At 40.5% G+C, this 24,149-nt stretch overlaps 1 protein-coding gene across 1 annotated transcript; it reads right to left on the bottom strand.

Annotated features, from left to right (window-relative positions):
- Positions 1–128: 128 nt before the first annotated feature.
- LOC138637186 (E3 ubiquitin-protein ligase RNF19B) lies at positions 129–23,343 on the bottom strand. Its single transcript, XM_069725694.1, has 11 exons — positions 23,083–23,343; positions 14,426–14,739; positions 14,059–14,238; positions 13,025–13,515; positions 9,472–9,677; positions 8,876–9,023; positions 6,412–6,574; positions 5,812–5,926; positions 3,126–3,257; positions 2,722–2,992; positions 129–1,788 (listed from the first exon to the last, which is right to left on the bottom strand). Exons 3-11 carry the CDS (start codon positions 14,209–14,211, stop codon positions 1,509–1,511), a joined length of 1,959 nt encoding a protein of 652 aa, XP_069581795.1. The 5' UTR covers positions 14,212–14,238; positions 14,426–14,739; positions 23,083–23,343; the 3' UTR covers positions 129–1,508.
- Between the last annotated feature and the right edge of the window lie 806 nt (positions 23,344–24,149).

The raw sequence follows: 24,149 nt of genomic DNA, 5'->3' as shown, positions 1-24,149 counted from the left end.
TTAGGAACCATTTGCCAAAGATTTTGAGATATACTTGCAACACCCACCCGTTCAGTTTCCTTTGTTTCATTCTCATCACGTCTCCTGTGTGTAAAGAAAAATCATTTCTGACACATAGAAAACGTGCATTATGTCTTTTTCCTTCATGGTGAAATCTTTATTTAATTTCTCTTCACAACCCAGCACGGGTTATCATGTCATGTCCATCTCACACTCAGGTATTTCACACTCAGGAAGCTAAGCAGTGCATACTCATGTATCTCTCACAAATCATCTAGAAGGGGTTATTACACTTTAACCTGCGGTGGCATGCTGCTGCTGTAACTTTGGTGCTCTGTGGTCATTTGAGAGAGTCTTTAGTTTATATTTAATGCTCTCGGCAGCACACACTACTGTAGCTACACTGACTGCTGTGCATGTGGACAGGTGAGTGTGTAATCTGTGTGTTGTTGTGTTATTCCGGATACACAGCGAGTAGTAGAATCATGCAGCTTTTTAAAAGTTAAAACTCCTCAGAAACAGACTGTGGTGTTGCTGCCATGTTGTCTTGCATTAAAGTGAGCATTTTTACAAACTAAAGAAACGTTTTCAGTTTAAAAAGAAACCGCCTCTTGAAGGCCAGATGCTGCACTAAAACAATGCAAAAATGACACTTTTCCCAGCTGCTTCCATGGAAGACTGCAGATCTGTGATTAAGTTATAAATCATAATGTTTTATAAGCCCTCTAGTCAGTTCAAACAATCACTACCACATCGTCACAGAGCACCTTTGACTCAAATAGAGAACCACAGTTACAGGCATAAAAACTTTCAGATGTCATTTTCTTCTGGGCTTCTTTCACAAATCAAACAGTGCAGCATGCATCATCTGTTTCAAATTGCCCAATTCAGGTGGAACACTGCAGTTTAAAGTTGTGGGCATACTCCTTCAGATAGAAAATATCCTATTGTCTTGCAGCATGGCTTGGGAAACCTTTAACTCATTGACAGGACAGTTCCTAGATTCTTAGTCCCCCATGAAACAAATCATGCTTGTGGTGGTCTCTTTATTCGTAAAGGGTGAGGGGGAACGGAGGTGAGGTCACTAAAAGAGAACAGCCAAATGAAGAGAAGACTTCAGGAAATACAGTAGATTCATAGTAGAGGGAGAGAAAGTTAGTTTCTTTCAGAAAGGATAACATAGAAAAAACAGACTGTCAGCTAACATGCTCTCCTGTCTGCTTTACAGTCCACAACCCTCCAGTTTTTGTCTTTGTCTCATGCTATTTGTCTCATACACACACTCACACACACACACAGCATCATCCTTTTCATTTGCTCTCTCTAAACCCACATCTTCCCAAGAGGGTGGAGCTAGAAGGCATCTGGTGGGAGGGCCCATCTCAGAAGGAGGAGGTGGCCTTGGCCAACGATTCTCAGGTCAATCCGACGACATGTCAGCTTGTGGATTTGTCTGTTTCCATTAAAAACCTGAATAAATCCTCAACCAAAACCTGCCCTGAAGGACCTCATACACCGTCTGTTTCAAAGACTGGGAAAACTGTCCCTTCGTCTCTTCGCGCTTCCCCGCCTGGTTTCTCTCTTCCCTCCTGCTCCTCTCCTCCTCCTTCCCCCTCTGGTCTTTCTTCTAGTTCTGAGGCACACGGGTAGTCTTGGGACTGGGAATGCGAGTGTCCCAGTGACTCCACCGACAAGCTACGGCTAGAAAGAATGCTACTTAGGCTGGACTGGCGGGCGCCGCGGGGCTGGGTCTCAATTTCCACACGAACCTCAATATTGGTTCCTTCCCTGTTGTCACAATAGACACACATAATCGTATCAATGTGCAGTACAGTGGAAAATACCCATCACAAAATACAATCAGGGATCAGATTAGATACAAATTCATCCTACAGCATGAAACAATGACCTCAAACATGCAATCAGTGTCATACAGAACTATGTTCAGCTACAAGAACAAGAAGACGTCTGGCAACAGATGACATGGCCCTCATGAAGCCCTGATCTCAACATCATGGAGTCAGTCTGGAATTATATTTACAGACTCAAATGCGACTAAATCCACAGAGGAACTTCTAGAACATCCTGTGAAGTACCTTAAAAGATTATATAAATTTAGATAGAGTAACTGGTGCTGTCTTAAAGGCATATACTGATACACCAAATTGAGCATTCACTGCAGTTTTCATGAACTTAAAGGTACCCTGAGGAGTTCCTGACCTCTAATAGCACTATGAAATAGTTCTTCTGTGCGTACTACCCCACTTGGCAGGTGGTAAACAGCATGGGATCCACTTCTAAGAACATTTTGAGAAAAAAAACTTTTTTTCAAGTGTTTTGTGTAAAAGGAAGTTCATTTCAAAACGTTTTTTTTTAAAACGAAAGGATACACAAAATTAATTTGAGCAACACTGGATGTAAATATAATTTTTGTTTACAAGAGAACTCCACAGGGTACCTTTAATGGATAAATAAATACTATTCTTGGCATCATTTTTAAAGGCATCCTCACTTTACTTTCAGTGCCTAAAAAGTATTGTATAGCTTCAAGATATTCAATATCAGACAATGCAGAGTGTCAATGAGTTACAAACTCATTGTAAATCACTTTGTAAGAGCGGGACTTCATGTGTAAATATAGGATATCATTTGTTTGCAGAATTTAAATTAAGAAAATTCCTTGCTAAAAACTATTTTAAAAACAGAAGATGAAACATTTACCTCAAAGAAAGCGCTTGTGTGTCTTCAGGCTTGCTGTCAGGCACAATAACCACCTCACAGTCAGAATGGCTGTCCTGCTGAGTGTATCCATGGCGTTTTGTGGCTTCATCTAACCCCACATATCTATCTAGCTCTGGGGGCGCCGTACTCGTACTCGGGAGGACGCCCACCTCCTGTACGCTGACTCTGACTTCCTGAACACTGTTGTCGCTGAGCGGTGGGTTGTTCTGACCCGTCCAGTGATCACTGACTACATGAGAGAATAGAAGATCTATAAGAGAAGTTGAAACTTCATCAGATCGGGTCGAAATTTTGGGAAAAAATCACAAGCAAGTAGTCAAGTAAACTATCTTCAGGTTTGATGATATCCTACATAAACTACAGTGATTAAATCCTATACTTACAGCTGGCCAAGTCTTCCAGTTGGATTTTATGTGTTTCAGGAGGTTCACTCTGCGGTCGACACCAACCGTTCCTACAGAGCGACATGGGGACAACCCCATAGACATAAGTCAGCATTAGCGGCACACCCACACCTGAAAGAAAACAGAAAAGAATGAGCACTTCATACGCATAATGTGTTTTTCAATGAAGTATTGGACTGAAATAAAGTAATGGAGTTTTGGTGCCAAAATGGGTAAGGCACAGAAGACACCAAATCCTGCATTTCCCACAATGCAACTGGACACAACCTTTTGGTAGACCCTCTCTGTTTGATAAATGTTCACATCACACGGCTGATTGCACATGCTGATCAGTATTCCAACTGACTTGTAAATTCACTTTTGTGCTCATGGATTTTTATAATTTACATGTTAAATTGGTGGAGTGCCCCTTTAAAGGCTTTTTAGGTACATTATTGTCATAAATATATTGTTAACACAGTAACCCCAAACAGACACAAGAGGGAGCTCCTTCTGCTTCACTTGACACAGTCAAGATGCAAGAGGACATTGATCCCTAAATCTTTTCTTGGCATCTTAACTTCCCTATTTATGTAGTTGTTATTCTAAATAAAAAATGGGAACATGGTTATTCACCTGGAAATCGTCTTTTTGTTCCATCATAAAGTACTGAGAAAGGGATCTGTATCCTTGCAAGCTTTTTAATAAACTGTAATTGCGTAAAGGAAGCAATTGATTTTGTTTTATTTATCAGTTTTACTTATTTATTTTAAAGAATTTAAACTGACTGCATATCTGTTTTGTAATATCTACTATATGTACTCTATACTGTTATTTGATCAATCTCTGTTCTGTTCTATCAAAAACAATAAATGTTGCTTCCACTGTGATGGACTGCATCGTCATAATAAGTCAATATGCGAACGGAGCAGTGCATAACTACATCCAGAAAGAAGAGGATTTTCCCTGCTCTCCTTCATAACCTTCACCAAAGTACTTTGAACAAACCCCCCAACCTCGATGATGAGCAGCCTCCATGTGCTGTGTGATTATGCAACCTGTGACTGAGATAGGAATTTGGGAACACAAAGCAGAGTGCCAACCAAACAAAGGGACATCATTAACACAGCGAGAACACTGGGACGCTATTGACTCTGCAACAGGGTGAAACCGGGGCAAGAGGATGAGCCTGCCAGCCAAACGGTTCACACAGAAAGAGGAGTGAATGCGATAATACGTGCATATGTCTGTCTGTCTGTCTTTAAAAGAGCAAAGAACAAAAGCGAGAGCTACTACTGAAATAGGAGAGGAAAATAAAAAAATTGTAAAAGCACAAAACGAAGGAAGTATGATAAAACAAGTGGCAGAAAGAAGAAATTGAAGCTAAAGTGACAACCTGCATACAGGCAGGAATGGAAGCAGGGTTATACACAGGGGTAGTAAGTGAGGGTGAACAGTACAGTGTGTGTGAGTTTGTGTGTGCAAAGGGAGGATCTGTCAATGTGAGCTGAGAAGCTACTAAAGCCTTAAGGATTTCTGTCACGGGCCATGAATGTTACCTACAGCGGGATGAGGCATCAAAATGCTAACTTTGCAAAGTGTGTTTGGTAATAAGAAAAAAAGGTATGTTTGCATGAAGAAACCGAGCTTGTGGGTATGGCTGAACACTAAACGCTTACACACTTTGATGCATATTTATAGGTGTGTAATTCATGAAATTAAAGGAATAGTTTGCAATGCTGTGAAATACACCCTTTCACTTTCAATGCTACTTTCATGTCTGGACAGTAAATATGGAGTTACCACCAGCAGCTAGGAAACAGGAGGAAACACTTAGCCGGGCTCTGTCGAAGGCAACAAAATCTGCCTATTAGCACCTGTTAGCGCATTAATTAAAACATTGGCTGTGTTCCACATCCCGTACTTATGTACTAACACTCACTCACACACACAAGTACCCGGATGATGTACATACTCAAAATGTTCCAAAAATCGAGCGTGAAACACGGGACACTTTCCACACTTAATGGAGTTTCACACTTTGTCTATTTAGCAGAAAGACAGAAGTCATTGATGTGTTGATTATGTGTGTGAAACAGGAGGCAGGAAAACATGTTGATTTGTGAGTAAAATAATGAAAGCTGTATATATGTTTGCAGGTGATGCATTCAAATGCTACCGTTATTTACGGTCATCTAACTCTCTTCAAGAAAGCAAATTAGTGCATTTAAGAAAATGCCAGACTATTCCTTTAATTTTAGGTTCAAAATTGTGTGTAATGTCTGAAAAGAAGAAGAGTGTCTCCTCACTTATTAACATGGAAGGGATTATTCCACACACTCCACAGCTACAGTAGGTGTCCGTTTTCTGGTCAGGCCCAAATGGATCATCTTTATCTGTAAAGACTTTTTAAAAGTGCCTCTTTGAACACTGCCTTAGAAAATGTTGATAAAACTACATAATATTATTTCAAAGGAAAGAGATATGCCAGATTAGCATATTTAGCCAGGGAGGTCTTGGTGTCCGTCTTAAAATGTTATGTTTCAGCATTTTACAGCGATTCTATCTCCTTTTATAAAAAATTGCAGTTTCAATAATTATGTACAGTACTAATTCAGTAGAAACAAGCTCACTTTGTCCCTTTGATCACTCTCATGTGCAGGTCAGATAATATCATGTTCCTTACCCACAGTGACAGCTGCTATGACCGGCGACACAAACACTGACATCATCACCCCACTTGCCACAGTCAAGTAGTGCTTACTTCCTGAGATATTGTTTTTCTTGCAACGACCATGGACCTGGAAGGCCATAAATAAAACAAATTACATGATGGAGATTTAATTTGTTTGGAAACTGCCTGTGAAACCTGTACAAGCTATCAAAGAGCTCCAACACAAAGACAGACAGAACTATTCATACGTAAAGGCATTTTAGTTGCAGTTTAATCTGCCTAAAGTGTGTTATTGGTTTCTAATTCACCCGACATGCATTAAGTGCATGATTATTTGTTTAAAAGTTTAGTTTAAATCCACTGAATACATACAAATTAACAGAATATGCTTAAAAAAATATGTGAAGTAGAAAGCTAGAACCATTCATACTAAGGTTAGCAAACATGTACACGCCATTTAAAGGCCTGTTCAGTCAGATTTGTTTATTATGAACAGTACATGACAATATTGGAGCAAAATGTCTCACTTAATGTAATGTTCAAACTCAACCCTGTCACCACAAGCTGCATGATGTGACTCAGGATTTCCCGACCGTTGCTACTGTTACTGACCTTGCGGCCCATGTAGATTGGTATGCCCACAATGATGACTGGGATGGCAAGGCCCGCTATAAGGGAGATGACCACAGGCGCTCCAAGCAACATGCCCACTTGCCACAGTACCTTGCGGGTTTGAGACCATGGCTTCTTCCCCCAGAACGTACATCCTGAGGGACTGAGACACACAGGAGACACAACACAGGTGATCAGTTCAAACTATAACAAAGCACAAAACAATGTAGTAGTCACGGCAGCAACGTGGTTTTATGGATGGCAATGTCAGTCCGTCAGTCAGTCGGTTGGTTCACCACTTTAGTACAGAAAGAAATTCATATTCAGACAAATCTATTTATCTCAAGAAAACTCACTGGCAAAATGTCAGAGGCAACAGAACAACATATCAAGATAGATATGTCGATACAAGGGGGAAAAAAGCAGCAGTAGATACAAAAAGGTTATAGTTCATACAAGTAACCAAGAATGTCACTGTCAGTGTTTAGCAGACTGATAGCTGAAGGACGAAGAGTACATTATAATGTCGACCTGAGGGTGGCATAGTCAATTCACTTAACAGAACAAGGTCAGATTGGCTGATCATTTCTTTTACTTTCAATATTTAAATAATCAGATCGCCATTCAATTTTGTACAGACATTTGATGATCTATTGACTTTTCATTTGGTGCCATTATCAGCTCAAATAAATACTGTAATAAGTGGTTTCATACAATAGTTTATGACCAAAACAAATACAATTCGTATCAAAATCAATTGTACTGTGTTTTTTTTTTTTTTTTTTTTTTTTTTTATCATAACAGTATTAGTACACTCACACATATACACTCACAATCATTTGCTCACACACTCAATTGAATCTGGCACAAACATAAAACACTTTTGAATGATTCTTTTTTGAGAAACAAGTGCAATAAATGAGTACTGACAACAACATGACAACATTAACGAGCTGCTTCATTCTTCTCATTACATCATTACCCTAACTGAACGATCTGATCTGCATTTATCATTTTGGTTCGGTCTTCTCTGCCTGAATTGCCGCCTTTTGCAGTTTCTGCTCACATAATCATTTATCTTACATATTGCTGTTACAGAAATGGGAAAGCCAGCCTATTTGAGTTTGTTTATGAGCAGTCGACACTCTGTTACCTAATATGACGTTGGGCACAAAATAAATGTGGCCTTAAATGCTACTTAAATCTGCTATCAGCCTTTGGTGATGTGGTGTAATTCTAACTGTCTGGAGGAGCAGAACAACTGACTCATGCTGTTTGGTCTTAATAAAGTAGCAATTAACATGCAGGAGTAGAAGTGATGATATAAAAAACACAAATAGCGCCTGCGGGCATTTATACGTGTATCTGTATGCATTTATGTTGCAGCAGCAAATATCACTTCGTCTTTTTGAAAAGCTGAGTGGGGAGAATTATGGTAAGGTATTAGGGCTGTGCTCTGTTTTACTGAACTGGCAGATTTGCTGTGAGATGCTAAAAGCTTTGTCCTTCTACAGGACGTTCACTGTAATTTGCAGTGTGAAAGACAGACATGGGAGCAGGGGGAGGGCATAGGGGACAAGGAGGGGAGACTGTAATGGAAGCCATTGCAGCTCATGGAAAAGGATAAACAAAAACACGCATACACTACCTGCACCTTTCATGTACAGTAAGTCTAAAATGGACCTTGTTCAGCAGAAAGATTAGACTCTCTTCAAATTTAGCCAATCTACGTCTCGCTGTCCTCTGAGCTCCAGTTTCATATTCTGCCACATGGAAACATGGAGGCAGATAGAGCTGAGTAACTGATGACAAGTCTGCAGTGACTCTCTTCCAGGACTGGAAAAATCAATGGAGGACCAGACAAACTGTTAAAACCAAGGCAGCTTCTAGACGATGATACATGTACCTGCCTTGCTGACTGGCCCAGTTTTTTTTTTTTTTTTGTTTTTTTTTATCTCTGACTGGGTATCGCTTTACAGATGCAATATGCAGGCTTACTAATTTTAGTGAGGCTAATTATGAACTTTAGTGCTTTTAGAATGAATAGAAGTGTTTTATAGAGCTGGATTTGTGCCATGAACCATTTTTTTCACCTCATGGTACTGTGAGGATCAAATTCCACTGCTCTTTATCCTGTGGTTTGTACTTTTATTTAATAGACCCCAAAAACCAAGACAGTTCATTAAAGGGTCGCGACTATTGATGTATCATCAATCACTGTCATTTATTTTTCTAATAAATCACTTGGTTTAAATAATGAAAAAATATCTGTTAGATGAAAACAGAGGAAGAAAGTACATGCTGGCACCTAAGAAATTAAAACCAGCTCCTTTTCAGCATGTTTGCCTACAAAGGCACTTGACTCTGTTGTTGAGGTTCAAAACAGCTTTGAAATAAGCATCAGATGTGGACATTTGCATGTGTGTGTGTTACCATGCTTGTGAGCTGAGTGCTAACAGGATACCTGAGGTAGTGCACGTCGGTGATCTCCTGCATACACAGCCAGCAGAACTGACAGGCACACACAGTGCAGTTCATACGGTTACAGCTGCCATCATTGGTCTTCATTATGTAGGCACCACAGCGAGGGCACGCTTTGATCTCCTCCGCATCTGCAACAGAGTAAATATGCAAGACACCGTACATTGTGCAATATTTATTTATGGACTTCACGGAGTAGTTGAATTTTTGGGGACATACGTCCTTCTGGTTTATTGGCAATCGCTAGAGAAAAGAAATAGTCCAGCGCATAACCCCCCCCCCCTCCAGAAAAATGTCACATGTTGATAGTTTACTGCTGGAGAGAGCAAATATGTTACATCTTGGTTCCAGTCTACGTGCTAAGCTAAAGCCTTGTATCTAATGAACAGCTGTGATAGTGTTGTCGATCTTCTTATCTAAGTCTTATGAAGTGAATTAAGAGGGAAGTAAATCTGCCAAAATATTCCTTTAAATTACCGTCTCTGGAAAATTAGATGGAAATAAAGGAAAAATATGACACAGTATCTAAAAAGTTCTGGAGGAGAATGCTACACAGGTGACAGTTGTTTCCCGTTTTACCTCCTCCAGGTTCTTCATTGAAGACGTACAGCGTGGAGGCATCGTTACCGCCTGAGGTGTGGCGGGCTCGCTGCCGCCGGGCCTGGTCACAGGTCTGGTTGGGGTGCCACAGCTGCCGACAGTGGTAGCAGAACTCTGTGTCGCATCCCTCGCGGCCACAGCTCAGCTTGGGACACTCTGCACAGCCATAAGCTATCACTGCATAGCTGAGGAGAGAGAGAGAAACTGCAGATTCAAATGATAGAACGATTAAAAGTAATATAATACCGTTTTTAAATCCAGGTTCCCCAGTTACAGTAAACAATGTCCTCCCTACTCACAACACCTTGTTGCCTTAACGTGTTGGTTTCAGAAGTGCTGAGACTCAGTAGCTGCGGTTTCATTTAAATATGACAGCTTTGGTTGGCTGACTGGAATATGTATAAAAAGCGGTCACATCCACGGCTTAATCTCCTCGTATTGTTTTGCTGTCCAGCCTGGTCAGGCACGCTGAAAAGTAAAATGTTGATTTTGCTCACAAGCAGTACATTTGTTGACTGTGTGGCTCAGTGAATCACAATTCAAAGAGAGACCATTATCGGTGCTACTGCTTTCCAGAATTCAACACCTGAACCAGAAACATTTCCATCCTGAGACCCTGAACAGGCATTATGATGATAACAAGAAGCTCGACGCCTGTGGACCTAATTGCACTCCTCAGATGGGTTATTAACATAAATTCTAATGTTCAAAAGATCGCGTGATTAATGGTCAGATCCAAGTGAAAATAAGCGTGAGTGACTCCTGGGACTCCAGCATCCATCTATGCTGGGAAAACCGGCATCTCCAGCCTTGTGTGGTTTACAGGTTTGTCAGAAAGGTAGATGAATCAAACAGGCTGAGGGCCACACACACACATAAGAGGATAATTACACTGCTGCCTTGATTCCACTTTGGTGTCAGAGCAGATTTGAAATGTCTGTGTCTAATTCTCAAGTCAAACACTGTTGGCTGAACAACAAAGCCGGTGCTCATGCATAAAACATTCGCAGGTATCAGTGAGGATCTTTATCAGAGAAAACCAGCAATAAATGGATTATTTAGATCTTAAACACTGCTCCACACTTTGTCATGTAAAGTTGTATAAAAAAAAAGTGCCAGAGTCAGCTGGCATCATTCAAATCAGTTTCCTTGCCCATGTGAGAGATTGTAGATCAAAGTTTTACCAAAGCCTTTTGGAAAGCACATCTTTATATATTGTATATGTTTATTTATAAAGATTGTAAAGTTTAAGACATCTAATAAGTAATCTACTTTGAACAATAATTTGTCTCATGTTTTCTTAACCGTTACACAGTTAAAAGATTCTGTTAAAAGGTGTCCCTTTTTTTTTAACGTGCCCTCTCACTGCATGTGCACTGAAGGCTTCAAGCTTTGACTTTACATTTGGACTTTTAGTATTTCGAAGTATTTTGGGATTCTTTTTATTATCAAATTGCGACTTTGTAAAACTGTGTAATTCTCTGATGTTGCATTTGTTGTATAGCTGTTGCCCCACCATTACCTTTGTTAATGTTTACGAGTAAAGAATAGGCTTTTAACATTTGTTTGGCCTAAGGGCTGGGTTATACCCTCAGAACTAGACCGTACAGAGTTCTGGAAATCAAAAGTATCTATTGTTCTTCTGGCAAAGAGGAAAGTCCAGCTTGAATTGAAAGGGAGGAACGAGTGTGAGATCATTTTAAAATCGGATCATGGCACACATTTTCAGTCGGTCTCTCCGGGAAGGCATACCTCGAGCTGCATTTAGTCGTTCACATGAAAAGGGTCACAATGTAACAAATGACGAGGAAGAGCGAGAGACCAAGCTCAGAGTGGTGGACAATCATGACGTGTGAGTGTAAATGTTTGAGAGGTAATAACATGGTCGGCCACAGACCCCTCTAATCTGACAACAGAGAGACAAACGACTTTGTTTACGAGCAAGACCCACAGGTTACCTTGTTTATCTTACGTGCCTTACCTATGTGTCTTATGTACCTGATTTACTAGTTATTTCAAGCAGAGATTTATCCAAAAATAGTGATACTTGACATTAACACAGGCACAGTTTCTATTCAGAACCACCTACAGTGGCATCACATTTGCAGCGAAAACATTACAAAATGTGTGCGCACATGCCGTAGATTCGAGTGTGTGTGGACTCGCAGCCAAAAAAAACACATTTTGTCACACTTTCTGAGAACCAACATAATCTCCTGCTAAGCTTCTGTCACTAAGACCTGGAGGAATGTCTGTAAACTGGGAACATGGGAATGCACAGAATGACCAGTTTATATAATGAATCAATACTTCACAGGCTCTTTATGTGGGAACTACTAGCAACTTAAAAACACCACTTTTAAACTGTTTAAAACTCAAAACACATTGAGTTTATTTTAGTACTATAAAAATCGGATCTTTTATTTCTCTATATTATATCTAAGTCACCACAGCATGATACAGATAGGTGTATTGATTTGTGCTCCACTCATTCATCATGACCGGGCTGCGGGCGCTGACGGTCGGGGAGACAGTCTTCCTCTGAGTCCTGAACTCTGGTGCATACGTACTTTTGACCACAAATATCCGCTGAACACGCAACATGCACACACACGTTATGATTTCCCATCAGCAGCCGTATCCTGTTACCTAACCATGAACATTATACAGCAATTGATCAGTGTAAGGGCAACAGATAACAGTTAATTCGGGACACCTTGCATTGAGGCAGATTCCGGCTGCTGTCAGTGAAAAACTGAATTTCTCCCCGCGTGATTTATGATGATGTCCAAGGATCGATTTTGTAATGAGATCACATTGTAGCTGAGCTTTAAACATCTCTTTGCAACATAATGTAATTCACACTTTTGACAGTTATCTTGAGGGAGCGAAGGTAACAGTAAAATGATCCGATAAATCACAGATAATGGTTTAAACTGATTAAAGGTGATGCTTATTATAACTCCCAAAGCAACATGTTGTAGGTGTTTCCCTGTGTGGTTCTAGATTTGGGTTTGAATTCTTAAAGAGTTATTAAAAATATACAAAGGATTGTTGGTCTGTTCTGTTCCAGGATCTGCAAAATATATTGGTTGCACCAAACTTTAATAGCATCAAACCCGGTGATGGATGTAAAAGCTCAAACAGAGCTTTCACACGCTGCCAGTTCCTCTTTTCAATGCTAAAGTCAATCATTCTGTCAGAGGAAAACCTTTCAGTCTTGTGGTTTTCCAACATAAAGCCGGTGGTGGAATGACAGGGCTTTGAAGAGCGCTGTCATATTATAGGGCTGTAACTTTTCTTTTTCAAGGTAATTACAGTGCAGTGATTTGCTACTGTGTGACTCAAGATGTCAATAAAACAGATTTTTCTTGTATTAAATCTTCTTCTCTCTAGTTATATACCAAATAGGATCTTCATTATTGTTATTGAATTTGAAATTAAAAAGATTTTCTAGGGTAACTATGAAACTGTTCAGGGGAAATTGTTTGTGCTTAAATCTAAAGGGTGTTAGACGGAGCTCAGTTCTCACCTGCAGTCAGGCGCAGGGCACCAGCGTGTATCTGGATCAGAAGCCAGAAACCGCCTCAGCTGGTACTCCTCAAACCTCTCCAGCAGTGCCCGGTCATCCAGAATGGCGCGAACATCGAGTGGCGCAAGCGTCTCCGGGCACTGCGGGCATGCGATGCCCACCCGACTCTCTGATATCTCAATGCGCAGGTACTGGCGGAGGCAGTCGGAACACGCCCTGTGGGAGCAGGAGGTGAGTCGTGGGAAGTGGCATCGCGGTTGGCTGAGCAGGCACAGCGGGCACTCCTCCAGGTGCTCGTCCAATAGCTGCTCCTGGCTGGAGGAGGAGAGGGACAGGACGCCGGTGGAGCCGCTGCTGACCCCACCTACGCACTCTGCTGTGGCCGCACCGCTCTCGCCCACCTCAGCCGCTGCCAGCGGACCTACTCCTTCTCCTCTTTCTGCTCCAGAAACCGTTGATTCTCCAGCCTCTTCCGATGTGAAGTTGAGGTCCTGAGAACAAGTACACAAAATGTTGATTTACCAAATCCAACCATGTGCATTAAAAATGTTCTTGTACAGGATGCTCAGAGGCAGTGAGAGGAAGAAGAGTCCTCGTGGCTTGTCATTAGTGAGTGTGTACATAGGTGGATTGCATTTGAGGTACTTTATTTGGTTTCTTGGCAACATCATTTCTAGAAATTACCAATGAATTAAATAAACAGTCTAATGGATTTGGGCTCCGACAGTGGTAGGGGTAGAAAGCAAGCAGAGACAGATCCCAAATTAATGATCTACAGCTTCTCTTCATGTTTTTTTTTTTACACAGCTATCTGTGAGACGTCTTCTGGCCCTGCTTATAGAGAGATAATGATCACCGATGTACTGCAAACTAAGTTCAAATTGGAACACATAAATACCAAAATCAAATTTAAATGCTTAGTCCAAACTCACACTAACCCAAAAATAAGACATACAACAATATAATATGGCATTTCTTTGTTGCTTTTGCTCACTTTAATAGCAGACAAACAGCAAGGGAGGCCTCAGTCTCACCTGCTCTGGATGCTCGCTCGGGGTTAGCGTAATGGCCACCTCCTCCCTGGGCCAGGCTTCCACAGGCCTCTCGGGCCTGGGCTCTGATTTGGGCTTCCGGCTGAAGAAGTTTAGGAAGCTCAGGGGCCCCGTCTGCTGCTTGGGCCTCTTCATGGTCTAGAACTAGAGCAGGAGCAGCAGCTGAGGAGGACAGGCCAATGACCATGAGCAGGATGCAAAGGCGTTGAGAGTGTGCGTGTGTGTGTGTGTGTGTGTGTGTGTGTGTGTGTGTGTGTGTGTGTGTGTGTGTGTGTGTGTGTGTGTGTGTGTGTGTGTGTGTGTGTGTGTGTGTGTGTGTGTGTGTGTGTGTGTGTGTGTGTGTTTGGACCTTGGGTGCGTGGGTGGGTGAGCTCAGCGAGCTCTCACAGCTGAGTCTTGGACGGCTATTCTGCTGTACGAGGGAGGAAGAGTGGGAGTGATGAAGAGGGAGACGGTGGGGAGGAGGTAATCCCTGCCTGAGGGGAACATCACTAATTTGGAGCTTTTCCGAGGCCGGATCATGTGGTTTACTTTGTCTCTCTTCAGTCTTCTTTCCCTCCTCTTCTTCCACAACTGCAGTTCGCTCAGTGTGAATTAGTCCCGAGCTGGTCGACTGGTCTTCATCATTTTAGGCGTCCCCTCCACTGTTAAAAGCCTTCTACCCTGCATGGAAACAAAAGCACATCATGACTACATCATAGAACCAGAATCAGAATGACATTATTCTGGTAAAGCTGCAAAAACATTTGCCGTTCAAATGATTTCAAACAATTTGTAGCCTAAATAAAAACAAACGTTACACATAATAGTTTTTCAAGGTTTGACGGGTCAAACATTAAAATACATTAATTACACCAAACATCAATTTAATTACCATATTTTACACATACGTATACACAGATTTTCCATGATGTGATCAACCGGCAACCAAAAGTGACAACACCCACTGCTTTGTGAACTGCCATTCTGAAGTCTCAAGTTCAGTTCATTTTGGCCATTGCCATCTTGCCAGAAGTGACCATAGTTGGGACGAGCTGGAGAAGAGCAAGTGGTTGATCTGACTCGATCTGTTTGGAAATCTGAGGACACTGCGCCCTAACGCCTGACACTACGTGACAAAACATATTGAAGATATATAAAATGTATGTATTCAGGGTTTCAACTGAGGAGAGCACAGAATCAGACAACTTCAACCGATTACTTGAAATCAAGTTTCTCTTTTGAACTTTGGTTCAAGGGACTCCTCTCCCTCTGAACCCAGTTTACATTAATATGAATGTTATTTATGAACTTCTCCCTCTGGCTGTATATTCTGAGCCCGATTAAACAAAACAAAAACAGCATTTTCATTTGTTCTGTCGCCATCGTCATTAGCAACCTTTCAATATTTTATTATAGCAAAACTACTACTCATAAATACAACATGTATTAAATAGGGCATTCGTTCTCTTCTAGGTTTTTTTTTGCATGCAGGTTGAGTCCTGACCAGGCCTGACACCGAATGACATTTACTGGAGACCAAAGCAGACACATCACCAGGAAGTAATTTTAAAATTTGACCTTTAATACTGCCGTAAAAACAGCTACTGGGGGGAATAAAAACAGTGGTATTTTACTCCAAAAACTCTATTTAAAATCCCCTGAGAGTCTGTTATATGAAATACAATTCACATGGAAAACACAGGGAAAACACCGTGACCTCCTGCAGCAAATAGCCTCAGACATGAGCAATAAGGTCACAGCCATGAGACACAAAGAGCAGATGGATGAGAGAGTTGTGACTGGTTTGAGAGGATTGGGGGAGATGGAGGGGAAGGCAGAGGAGAGGAGGTGATAGATAGCACAGACAACTCCTTCTGCCTCCATTAGGCAGAGGCGAGCTTTCATAATCAGGCCCAGAGAGCAAAGAGAGCATGAGGTGATTCACGACAGCCCAGACCAATTCGAGTAGCCAGTCGCCATGACGCTACGTCAAATCGGGCCATTGGATATGGCATGAAATATGATACGATTACAGATGATAATCTATTTCAACATACAGTGTCGTGTTGTGTAAGTCTGCACAGAAACAGTCAAATCTATGACTTGTATAGATATATTTTTTTCTACTTCTCAAAGCAATTTCAATGACCAGAGTGAGAGTAAACTGGATCGTCATTCCTTAAACAAGGATGCACAAAGAATCTGGATTTATGTAACACTGCAGCGCCCAACCTGCTGTCTTGCTTTGAGACTGAGAGTTAGGATTGTATTTATATTTCAGCCCTGTGTGTGTTGAAATCAACATAAACAGCAAGCCCTTCTTCCAGCGGCCATCATTATGTATCGTAATTTAAGAGTAAAGAAAAGAAAGTCTTACCCTTTGAGAACTTGGCAACATAAACTGACGATTAGTGTTGATATTTTAAATGCAAGTTTTTCTTTCCACTGTAGTTCTGCTGGAAATACTGCATCTCTATGTTTTTGCAATAACACAGTGTGGACGATAAGCCATGAAATAACAATGTACTGGAGCACAAGGCACATTGCAAACAGCTGTTTTTGTGTTAATGTACTTCCAAGAAATGACCTTCTTGGAAATCTCTTAAAAATGTATTAGCCAAGAAAATAGGTAAATGGATAAAACATTGCACACAATAAGCAAAGTGAAAGAAGAGATGCAGTAGGATGTTAAGATAAGATAAGATGAAATAAGATAAGACTTTATTAATCCCACAGTAGGGACATTTATTCGTTACAGCAGCATAGGGACACGGTTAGAAAAAAAAAAAAAAAAAAGGTAAGCATTCAATAAGAAGAAATGACAAAGTATGCGTTTTTTTGTTCCACAGAGATGATGCAGAGAAAAAATTAGAGTTAAATGTGGCGATACTTGCTATTTCAGCAGTTTAAAAGTTCTTGTTCCACTAACAAGTCTTTACTTTTCCCAACATATAGTGAGTGAAAACTGCTCTTCAGCAGTGATTGAATTCAGACTCAAATCTCTCATGGAAACCTTTATTGGCTTACAATGAAAACAAAGCAGAGGAGGAATTGTGAGTTTCAAGTCATTTGTAATTTAAAAAGAATAGCATCTCTTCAGTTTTTCGATATCTAGTTTCTGGTAGTAATGCTGTATTTCAATGGATCTCAATCGTGCATCCACCTTAATTTGCTTAGCATCCGCATTCTGTGGGGGCTGACCTTATAGCTTTGACGAACACATCACTGAGCTGTTTATTTATAGTATAGAAATTCCCATGAATGAAGACATCAAAGGCAAACACATAACACCTTCAAAAGAGTTCATTTTGTATACCCTGAAAAGTCTGTACCCATGGTGTATGCATGCATATACACTCACATATATAAATGCACACATGCAAACACACACTGATACATGCAGCAAAAGACACACAGAGAAGTGAGTGTTTTTAAATTATAGCTCAGTGGTTTCCAGGCGGGGTTTGCCGCTCTACTCTAAAAGACAGATAATCAAAGCAATTAGACAACACAATTCACCGCCAAATGATTTTGATAAATTGCCACTGTGAGGGAATGAAGTGAAGATAAGCGGATAGAGACTTTGTACAGATTGTTCATATCAAATCAGATTGCACAGAACATTATATTAACAGGAAACATATCTTCAAATCTAAATGATAGAATTATTTGGAAACCATCGACACACAAATAAACAATGAGGGACTTGAAGTATTGTCTGATGTTAGAACAATTTGTTTTCACTCTAATGTTTCACTGAAGACCCTTTTTACAGAGGAAATATGCTTAATTAATCAAAGACTAAACTCTGCTCTATGTCGCATTACAAAATCATTGGATTTAGTGTTGGCAAACTTTGCTGTTTTTTTTGCCACCGAAGGACCAAAGAGAGTTGGTGCTCGGTCATATTTAGCTGCCACATTTGACAAGATTCAGGAGTTGATACTGAGCTCCTTCAGGTACCCAGCTGCACTTTTTTTAAAAAAAATGTACTTGTTTTTTTCTTCTTTGTGTTCTTTCACTTCAGTTCCTGCTCTCAATCTGTGTTGTGCATCCTTGAATTGTTACAGATCATCATCATGATCTTGAATCTGATCATCCATCCATCAAAAACTGCAGAAGCACTGATGCACACACACACACCCATCCATAAGCACACATCCATCCACATTATCATGCACATACACGCTTAAATTATGTGGATACGGAGATGAAATGGCAAAAGTGGCTTCTGGATGATGAGAGGCTATTTTGTTTTCTACCATCAGTGGCTACGATACGAACTTAATGAATGCTGCTGTTTACGTCTGCCTATTTGTTGTAATTGAAAACTACCGAAAACATCCACATCAGAAAGATAAGAGTGATCCGTTTAACCGCTTAACCTCTCTGAGCCACCGAAAATAGTCACCACGTGTTTGCGGACAAAGATTTTGTTGTTAAGTTTGTCATAGAGGCTACTAAATATCTGGAAAATGTGTGTCAAAATGGGCACAAAACAGGTTATTATGAGTGTTTTTGTTGGAAAAGTTTTCTCCTCAGATTAAGAATCATATAGTTTCAAAGTAATGGAACAAGCACTTGAATGTGATATCTTCAATACAAGTCATAATTCAATACAGTATACACATAACATATGACCTTTGATTTTGAGGGAAAAACCTGGGTTACTATTGTTAAAAAGTTAATTGCATTGGATATTTCAAAAGCAATTAATAGATAGGAGTATTTTTGTTGCACAAACAAGCGCCACTATAGAAAGATAAAATGTTGCCAGTGGTATCTCTGCTTTGTGGTGTCTTCCTGATTTCAAACCTAAGCAAAGCATCCCAGCTAACAGCTGAAATAATACTGAAATGTACTCTTATCTGATGCATATGGATATCTTTGAAATTATTCAGTTAAGCTGACATTATGACCTCTCGCTAAACTTATTTATCGATGAGACAGTAGGAAGAAAGAGAACACGGGTAAAGAAGAGTCCTGCTGTCTTTAATGTCCTCCTTCACAAAGCTCAGGGGAGACAGTTAACAACACGAAGGATTGCCACAGATGCTGCTCAGAAAGACAAAGCACATCTTCCCTTTACAGATTAATGGTTTTCTTTTCTGTGTGTGTTTGTGTATGCTATCTCTGTGAGGACCACTTCAGACATAATTGGATTCAAAAGTGAGGACATTTTGGCTGTTCCTCACTTTGCCATGCACCTTCAAAGAGCTGTTTGAGGGTTAAGTCTTGGTTTTAGGGTTAAGGTCAGACTTAGTGTAGGCCAGGCATTTGATTGGGGTGGTTAAGGTCAGGAAAAGGGGTTAGGTACTTGATTATGCATTAATGAGTGTCCTCACGAAGATCGAAGTAGAAACATGTTTGTGTAGAGTATTGTAAAATACTTCTTTGGCCACAGACACACACGTCTAAAGTCTTGACCTGCCCTCTTTACACTGCTTCATACGTCACTTACTAGAGAACTCTCAGCCACAAAGAATGAACAAAGCAATTCAAATTCTTTTGGCGTATTGAAGGATTACAGAGAATTAAAGGACAAATACAAAATCTGCCCAAGAACTTTTATTCTGTGCCACAAAACAAATAGCTAAATCAAGTCGGACCTACATATACAATTTAACGGCTTTGAATAACTGTGATAAAACTGTGGGCCTATTTATCATTTGGTGTGTTTTATATTTGCACAGCAGTATGAAGTGAATCAGAACCTCCTTGGGAAACACCGTGTCCTTCTGAGAGGGAAGGAGCTACACCACTGGAGACGGTAAAAATCTATCATGTTGAGTCCCAGGAGAGTTTAACTGAATTTTTTAGAGGAAAAACAACCTACTTTGGTTTTGAGAGAGAAATCCTATGCGGACTACTTATTACATTCAAAATGTAATAAGAAAAGATGCTATAAATCGTGAATATCTCACCAGTATGTGGACAGATGGGAAGACTAAGTCTAAAGGTGGTGGAGCTGCTCATTTTAAAATGATTAACAAGATGTCACCTTGTGATCAGTTTGAGCTCCTCACAACTTTTTTTTTTTTTTAGCAAAGTAACCGAAACAGTGAAATGACTCTCCCTACATGTACAATCAACAACACCGGCACACAAAAACAAAAGCTTCAGCCACTCGCCTCAAGTCTTAATTTACAGCGGCAAACCCTCATTTTTTATTTATTTCTGACAAGCAAAAGAAAACCAATCCGTCAGCCAACTGTGTCACCGGACATCATTACATAATCAACAAAGTCATTGGCTGGAGTCTTGTCCTCTTACTTTTCTGACATGACTCAGCATGCTGAGTCACACCAACTTTAATCTGATCACAGAAGCAGCACACACTCACGCCGGTTTCCACAGAAAATATACAAAGTTTGTGAGTTTCGAAGAGACATGCAACAGATTTTATACATAGAGGTCAGTTCATGTGTCATTCACAACTGGTGTTCTGTGGCTTTGGAGGAGCTTTAAAAAGTCTGAGAAAAAAAACTCTGTAATGATACCAATAAGGGGTTATCTCAGGTTAGAGTTTCAGACCTTGAACACAAAGTCTGTGTTACAAACTGAGGCATGGAGTTGGAACGGCATTTACCAGGCAGGAAAGGTCAAACATGAAGCGTCTGGTTGCAGTGTGGGAAGTGAAGCCAGTGTTTTTGAGGCTTGAGTTATACTTTGGACTAAAAGAGAACTGCTCCTTCAATTTTGACCAATTTTTCTTTATCTAGGTCTTTGAGTCACCCAACTCTGTAGAAGTGCAATAATGAATGGCTTGAGTATCTATTTAGAGTACTAAAGTAAGAAAGAAGGCACTGTTTAAATTGGTGGAAAGTAACTGAGTACATTTACTCAAGTACAAATCTGACATTCTTGTACTTTACTTGGGTATTACAATTTGAAGCTACGTATACTTCCACTCCACCACATTTCAGAGGGCAATATTGTACTATTACTCCTTTACAATTACATGACAGCTTTAGTTACCTATAGGATGAAGATTTGACACAATGGATATTATAACAAGCTTGTTAAAATAGGCCTGTAACACACTTAAAGATTAAACCAGTGGTTTTCAACCTTTATGTCTGCTGACATCTTTAAAAAAAAATCAGTGTGTAGTCGGGGTCACCTCTCTCATGGTTTCATTTCAATAAATGTTCAAATGATCTAATATCACACTAAAAATCAAAGATTAGAGAAAAAGTCCAAAAACGGGAAAAAAAAAATAAATAATAAGATTTGTGGATCAGAACCTCCAGTACTCACCTGACGACCCCTCACATTTATCTGCTGTCCTTGTAAAACTGGATATAAAATACTTCAAACTAGCTCCACCTGCAGCCGCTACAATAGTAACATGCTGCTTACACACTGATGCTACAGTATTAAAGATCTAAGGTCATTTAATAATATCAGTCAGAGGGACTAAACACTTATTTTTACTTTAATAAGTTGTACTTTAGGCTACATTTGCTGCTAATATTTATGTACTTTTACTTTTTTCACAGAGGACTTTCGCTTGTAATGGATTATTTATTTTTTTACATTGCTTTACAAGTACTTAAGTAAAGGAGCTGCTCAGTTCTCCCACCACTGCCTGTTCATAATGAAGCAGTCTGTACTGATTATTCTCCCAGAGGTGTACCCATGTACCACATTAGAGAAATTTAAATAACTAAAAGACTAAAGGGGATTGTTTACTTATTAGTGTTTCATTCGACCTGTACAGGGTTGTGCCTTTTTGTCAGGAGAAAATCATATTAAATCATACATAATTAAAAATCTTTACATTGAAATTTAAATGGGAGCTTATTTTATCAAATCAAACCTTTACCCTATTCCTGAAGCTATATGGGTAAAATGTACAGCAAATCCAATAAATCTACCATTTTGAGGTTATTCTTAACTATGATGACAAATAATTGCATATACAGGATAGATCATATAGTATGGCACTCTGCCTCTTGGTGACAGATGGGATTATTACACAATCTGGATTCTGCCCTGAAACGGTTTCCCCTCCTTTGAAATACCGAACAGGGAAACCACGGGCCACATTTATTTTTTATTTTTTTCTGAATGTTGTCCTTTGCATGAACCTTATTCTCACAACCTTCTTATCTCCTCACTTTGGAGGCGTTTTTCGATGATGTGACACCTGTTAACAAGCTGTTACAATGTGTTAAAAAAAAAAAAAAAGGTCAGTCTTCAGCCATGATGTTGAGTTCTACCTCAGTGGAGGGAAACCTGATGATACACCCTATTAAATATCCCTCCACTGGACAGATGCCCACATCAGCAATGCGGGTTTCAGAGGCATTAGAGTGACCTCAGCCAGCCTGCTTGCACGCGCGCGTACACACGCACGCACACGCACACACACTCATACACACACACACACGCGCGCGCACACACACACACACCTCCGCGGCATCCCTCACCAAAATATTCCGTTTCTGTACCATGTGGCGCTCAACACGCAGTCTAGTGACCTCTGAAAGCCCAGTCTGCTTTGTGATATTGAATAACCACAATATAAGGGATTAGGTTTGATAGCACATCGTGTTATTGTAGAAGTTCATAACAGAGCTACATTTCTTCTTAGGGCATTACAACTCACTGATCCATATGTTTGAACTCTAAAGCTTGTGAAATATTGTTCAATCAAATATCTATATAAACCACAGGCCTATAGGCTGGATATATCAGAGTACAACTGGAAAATAAACGAGTTATTATAGCGAACTATTAAACGTCAGCCTCGTGCAGCCTCCAGATATTCCAAAGTTATTTGCACATTTCCACACGTTATTTTCATCATATCAGGAGGGGATTGTTCAGGGCATCATGCTGTTGCAGGGAGTGGCATGTTTAATAGGCTACGAATTCGCATTCACCTCCACCTCCATGCAGCTATCCCATACGGTCACGCGCAAAAAAAAACCAACAATAAATTCGTCTGAATGCGAAAGTCTGCCGAGGCAGCAGATAAAACACACAATAATTTCTATTACGTAAACGGTATCTTACCCTCTCTGTGCGGCGCCTTCTCTCTTTGCAGCGTAGAATCGAGACCACTGGCTCCTCCTCTCGAGGACCAAACAGCCGCACAGCGATCTCCCCCGTCTCCTCCTCTCTTCTGCTGCACGGAAAACAGATCGGGCCCACAGAAGCTGCAGAGAGGAGCGGATAAGGGGTGGTCGAGACCGGTCCGGTGCAAGAGCGAGCCGAGCAGAGGGGATCCGCCGTGAGGAGAGCCCTCCCCGTCACAGCGGCAGCCGGATGGCTCTTCTGTGCAGCGGCCTGAGGGGAGGCACACTGCAGTGACATTAGCCAATGAGATGACGCAGAATTCCAGGATCTCCTATTCATAAATGCCCAGTCCCATAAAAACACAGTGATGCTCACACGTTTTCGAATATAGTAGCCAAATATAGCCCCCCCACACGGGTCTTCTTATCTTGAAGAAAATTGTACTTTCTTAATTGTTGTTGTTCTGAATTTGTACCCTCATGGTTGAAATGTACTTATTGTGAGTCGCTTTGGATAAAAGCGTCAGCTAAATGAAACGCAATGTAATGTCTTCTTTTTAAAAGTCAGCCCCAGTCAACCAGTGGCAGGTTTTTTGGGGGGTTTCTGTGTCATTTAATATCAACATGTAGGCTACATCTTACATTGAGGTCAGTTGCTCACGAGTGAAGGTGATTCTCTGGGAAATGTATTCAGGGAAACCACACTTTTCTTTTTCTCTGGGATCTCCAGAAGCAGGCTTACATCCCGGGTTGCGACTTAGTTACCTTCAAAAACAGCTTCTTCGTCACAGGTTTGTCATTTTGGGGAAAAGGCGCACACGTTAAAAATAGCCTACCCCATGAAGATTTTTAAGAGGAAAACTTATAGACTGTATATTTCAGGTTAACCTAGTTTTTAAGTCCCAGTATAGGCCTATTTATGTTGGCTACCTTCCCAAACAAGGAATGCAAGACAATACAGTTGAGAGGATAACATTACATGGTTCTTGTACTTTAGGTCCTATTTAGTATAATTTATAACCATAAGAAAGTAGCTTTTGTTGTTGTTGTTGTTGTTTTTTTACA

The sequence above is a fragment of the Brachyistius frenatus genome, unplaced genomic scaffold (assembly GCF_029030835.1).
Source record: "Brachyistius frenatus isolate BFR_SWC_R1_liver_20210118 unplaced genomic scaffold, ASM2903083v1 Contig_438, whole genome shotgun sequence".
Taxonomy (NCBI): domain Eukaryota; kingdom Metazoa; phylum Chordata; class Actinopteri; family Embiotocidae; genus Brachyistius; species Brachyistius frenatus.
The sequence above is the reverse complement of the archived record's forward strand: the minus strand, read 5'-3'. Positions and strand labels throughout refer to the sequence as shown.

Excerpts from the sequence above, each read along its gene's own strand:
- LOC138637186 (XM_069725694.1), bottom strand. The coding sequence starts at position 14,211 with ATGAAGAGGCCCAAGCAGCAGACGGGGCCCCTGAGCTTCCTAAACTTC. Across the intron at positions 2,993-3,125 it reads ACTGGAAGACTTGGCCAGCT|ATCTTCTATTCTCTCATGTA; the intron begins GTAAGTATAGGA and ends CTTCTCTTATAG. Across the intron at positions 1,789-2,721 it reads ACACAAGCGCTTTCTTTGAG|GGAAGGAACCAATATTGAGG; the intron begins GTAAATGTTTCA and ends TTGTGACAACAG.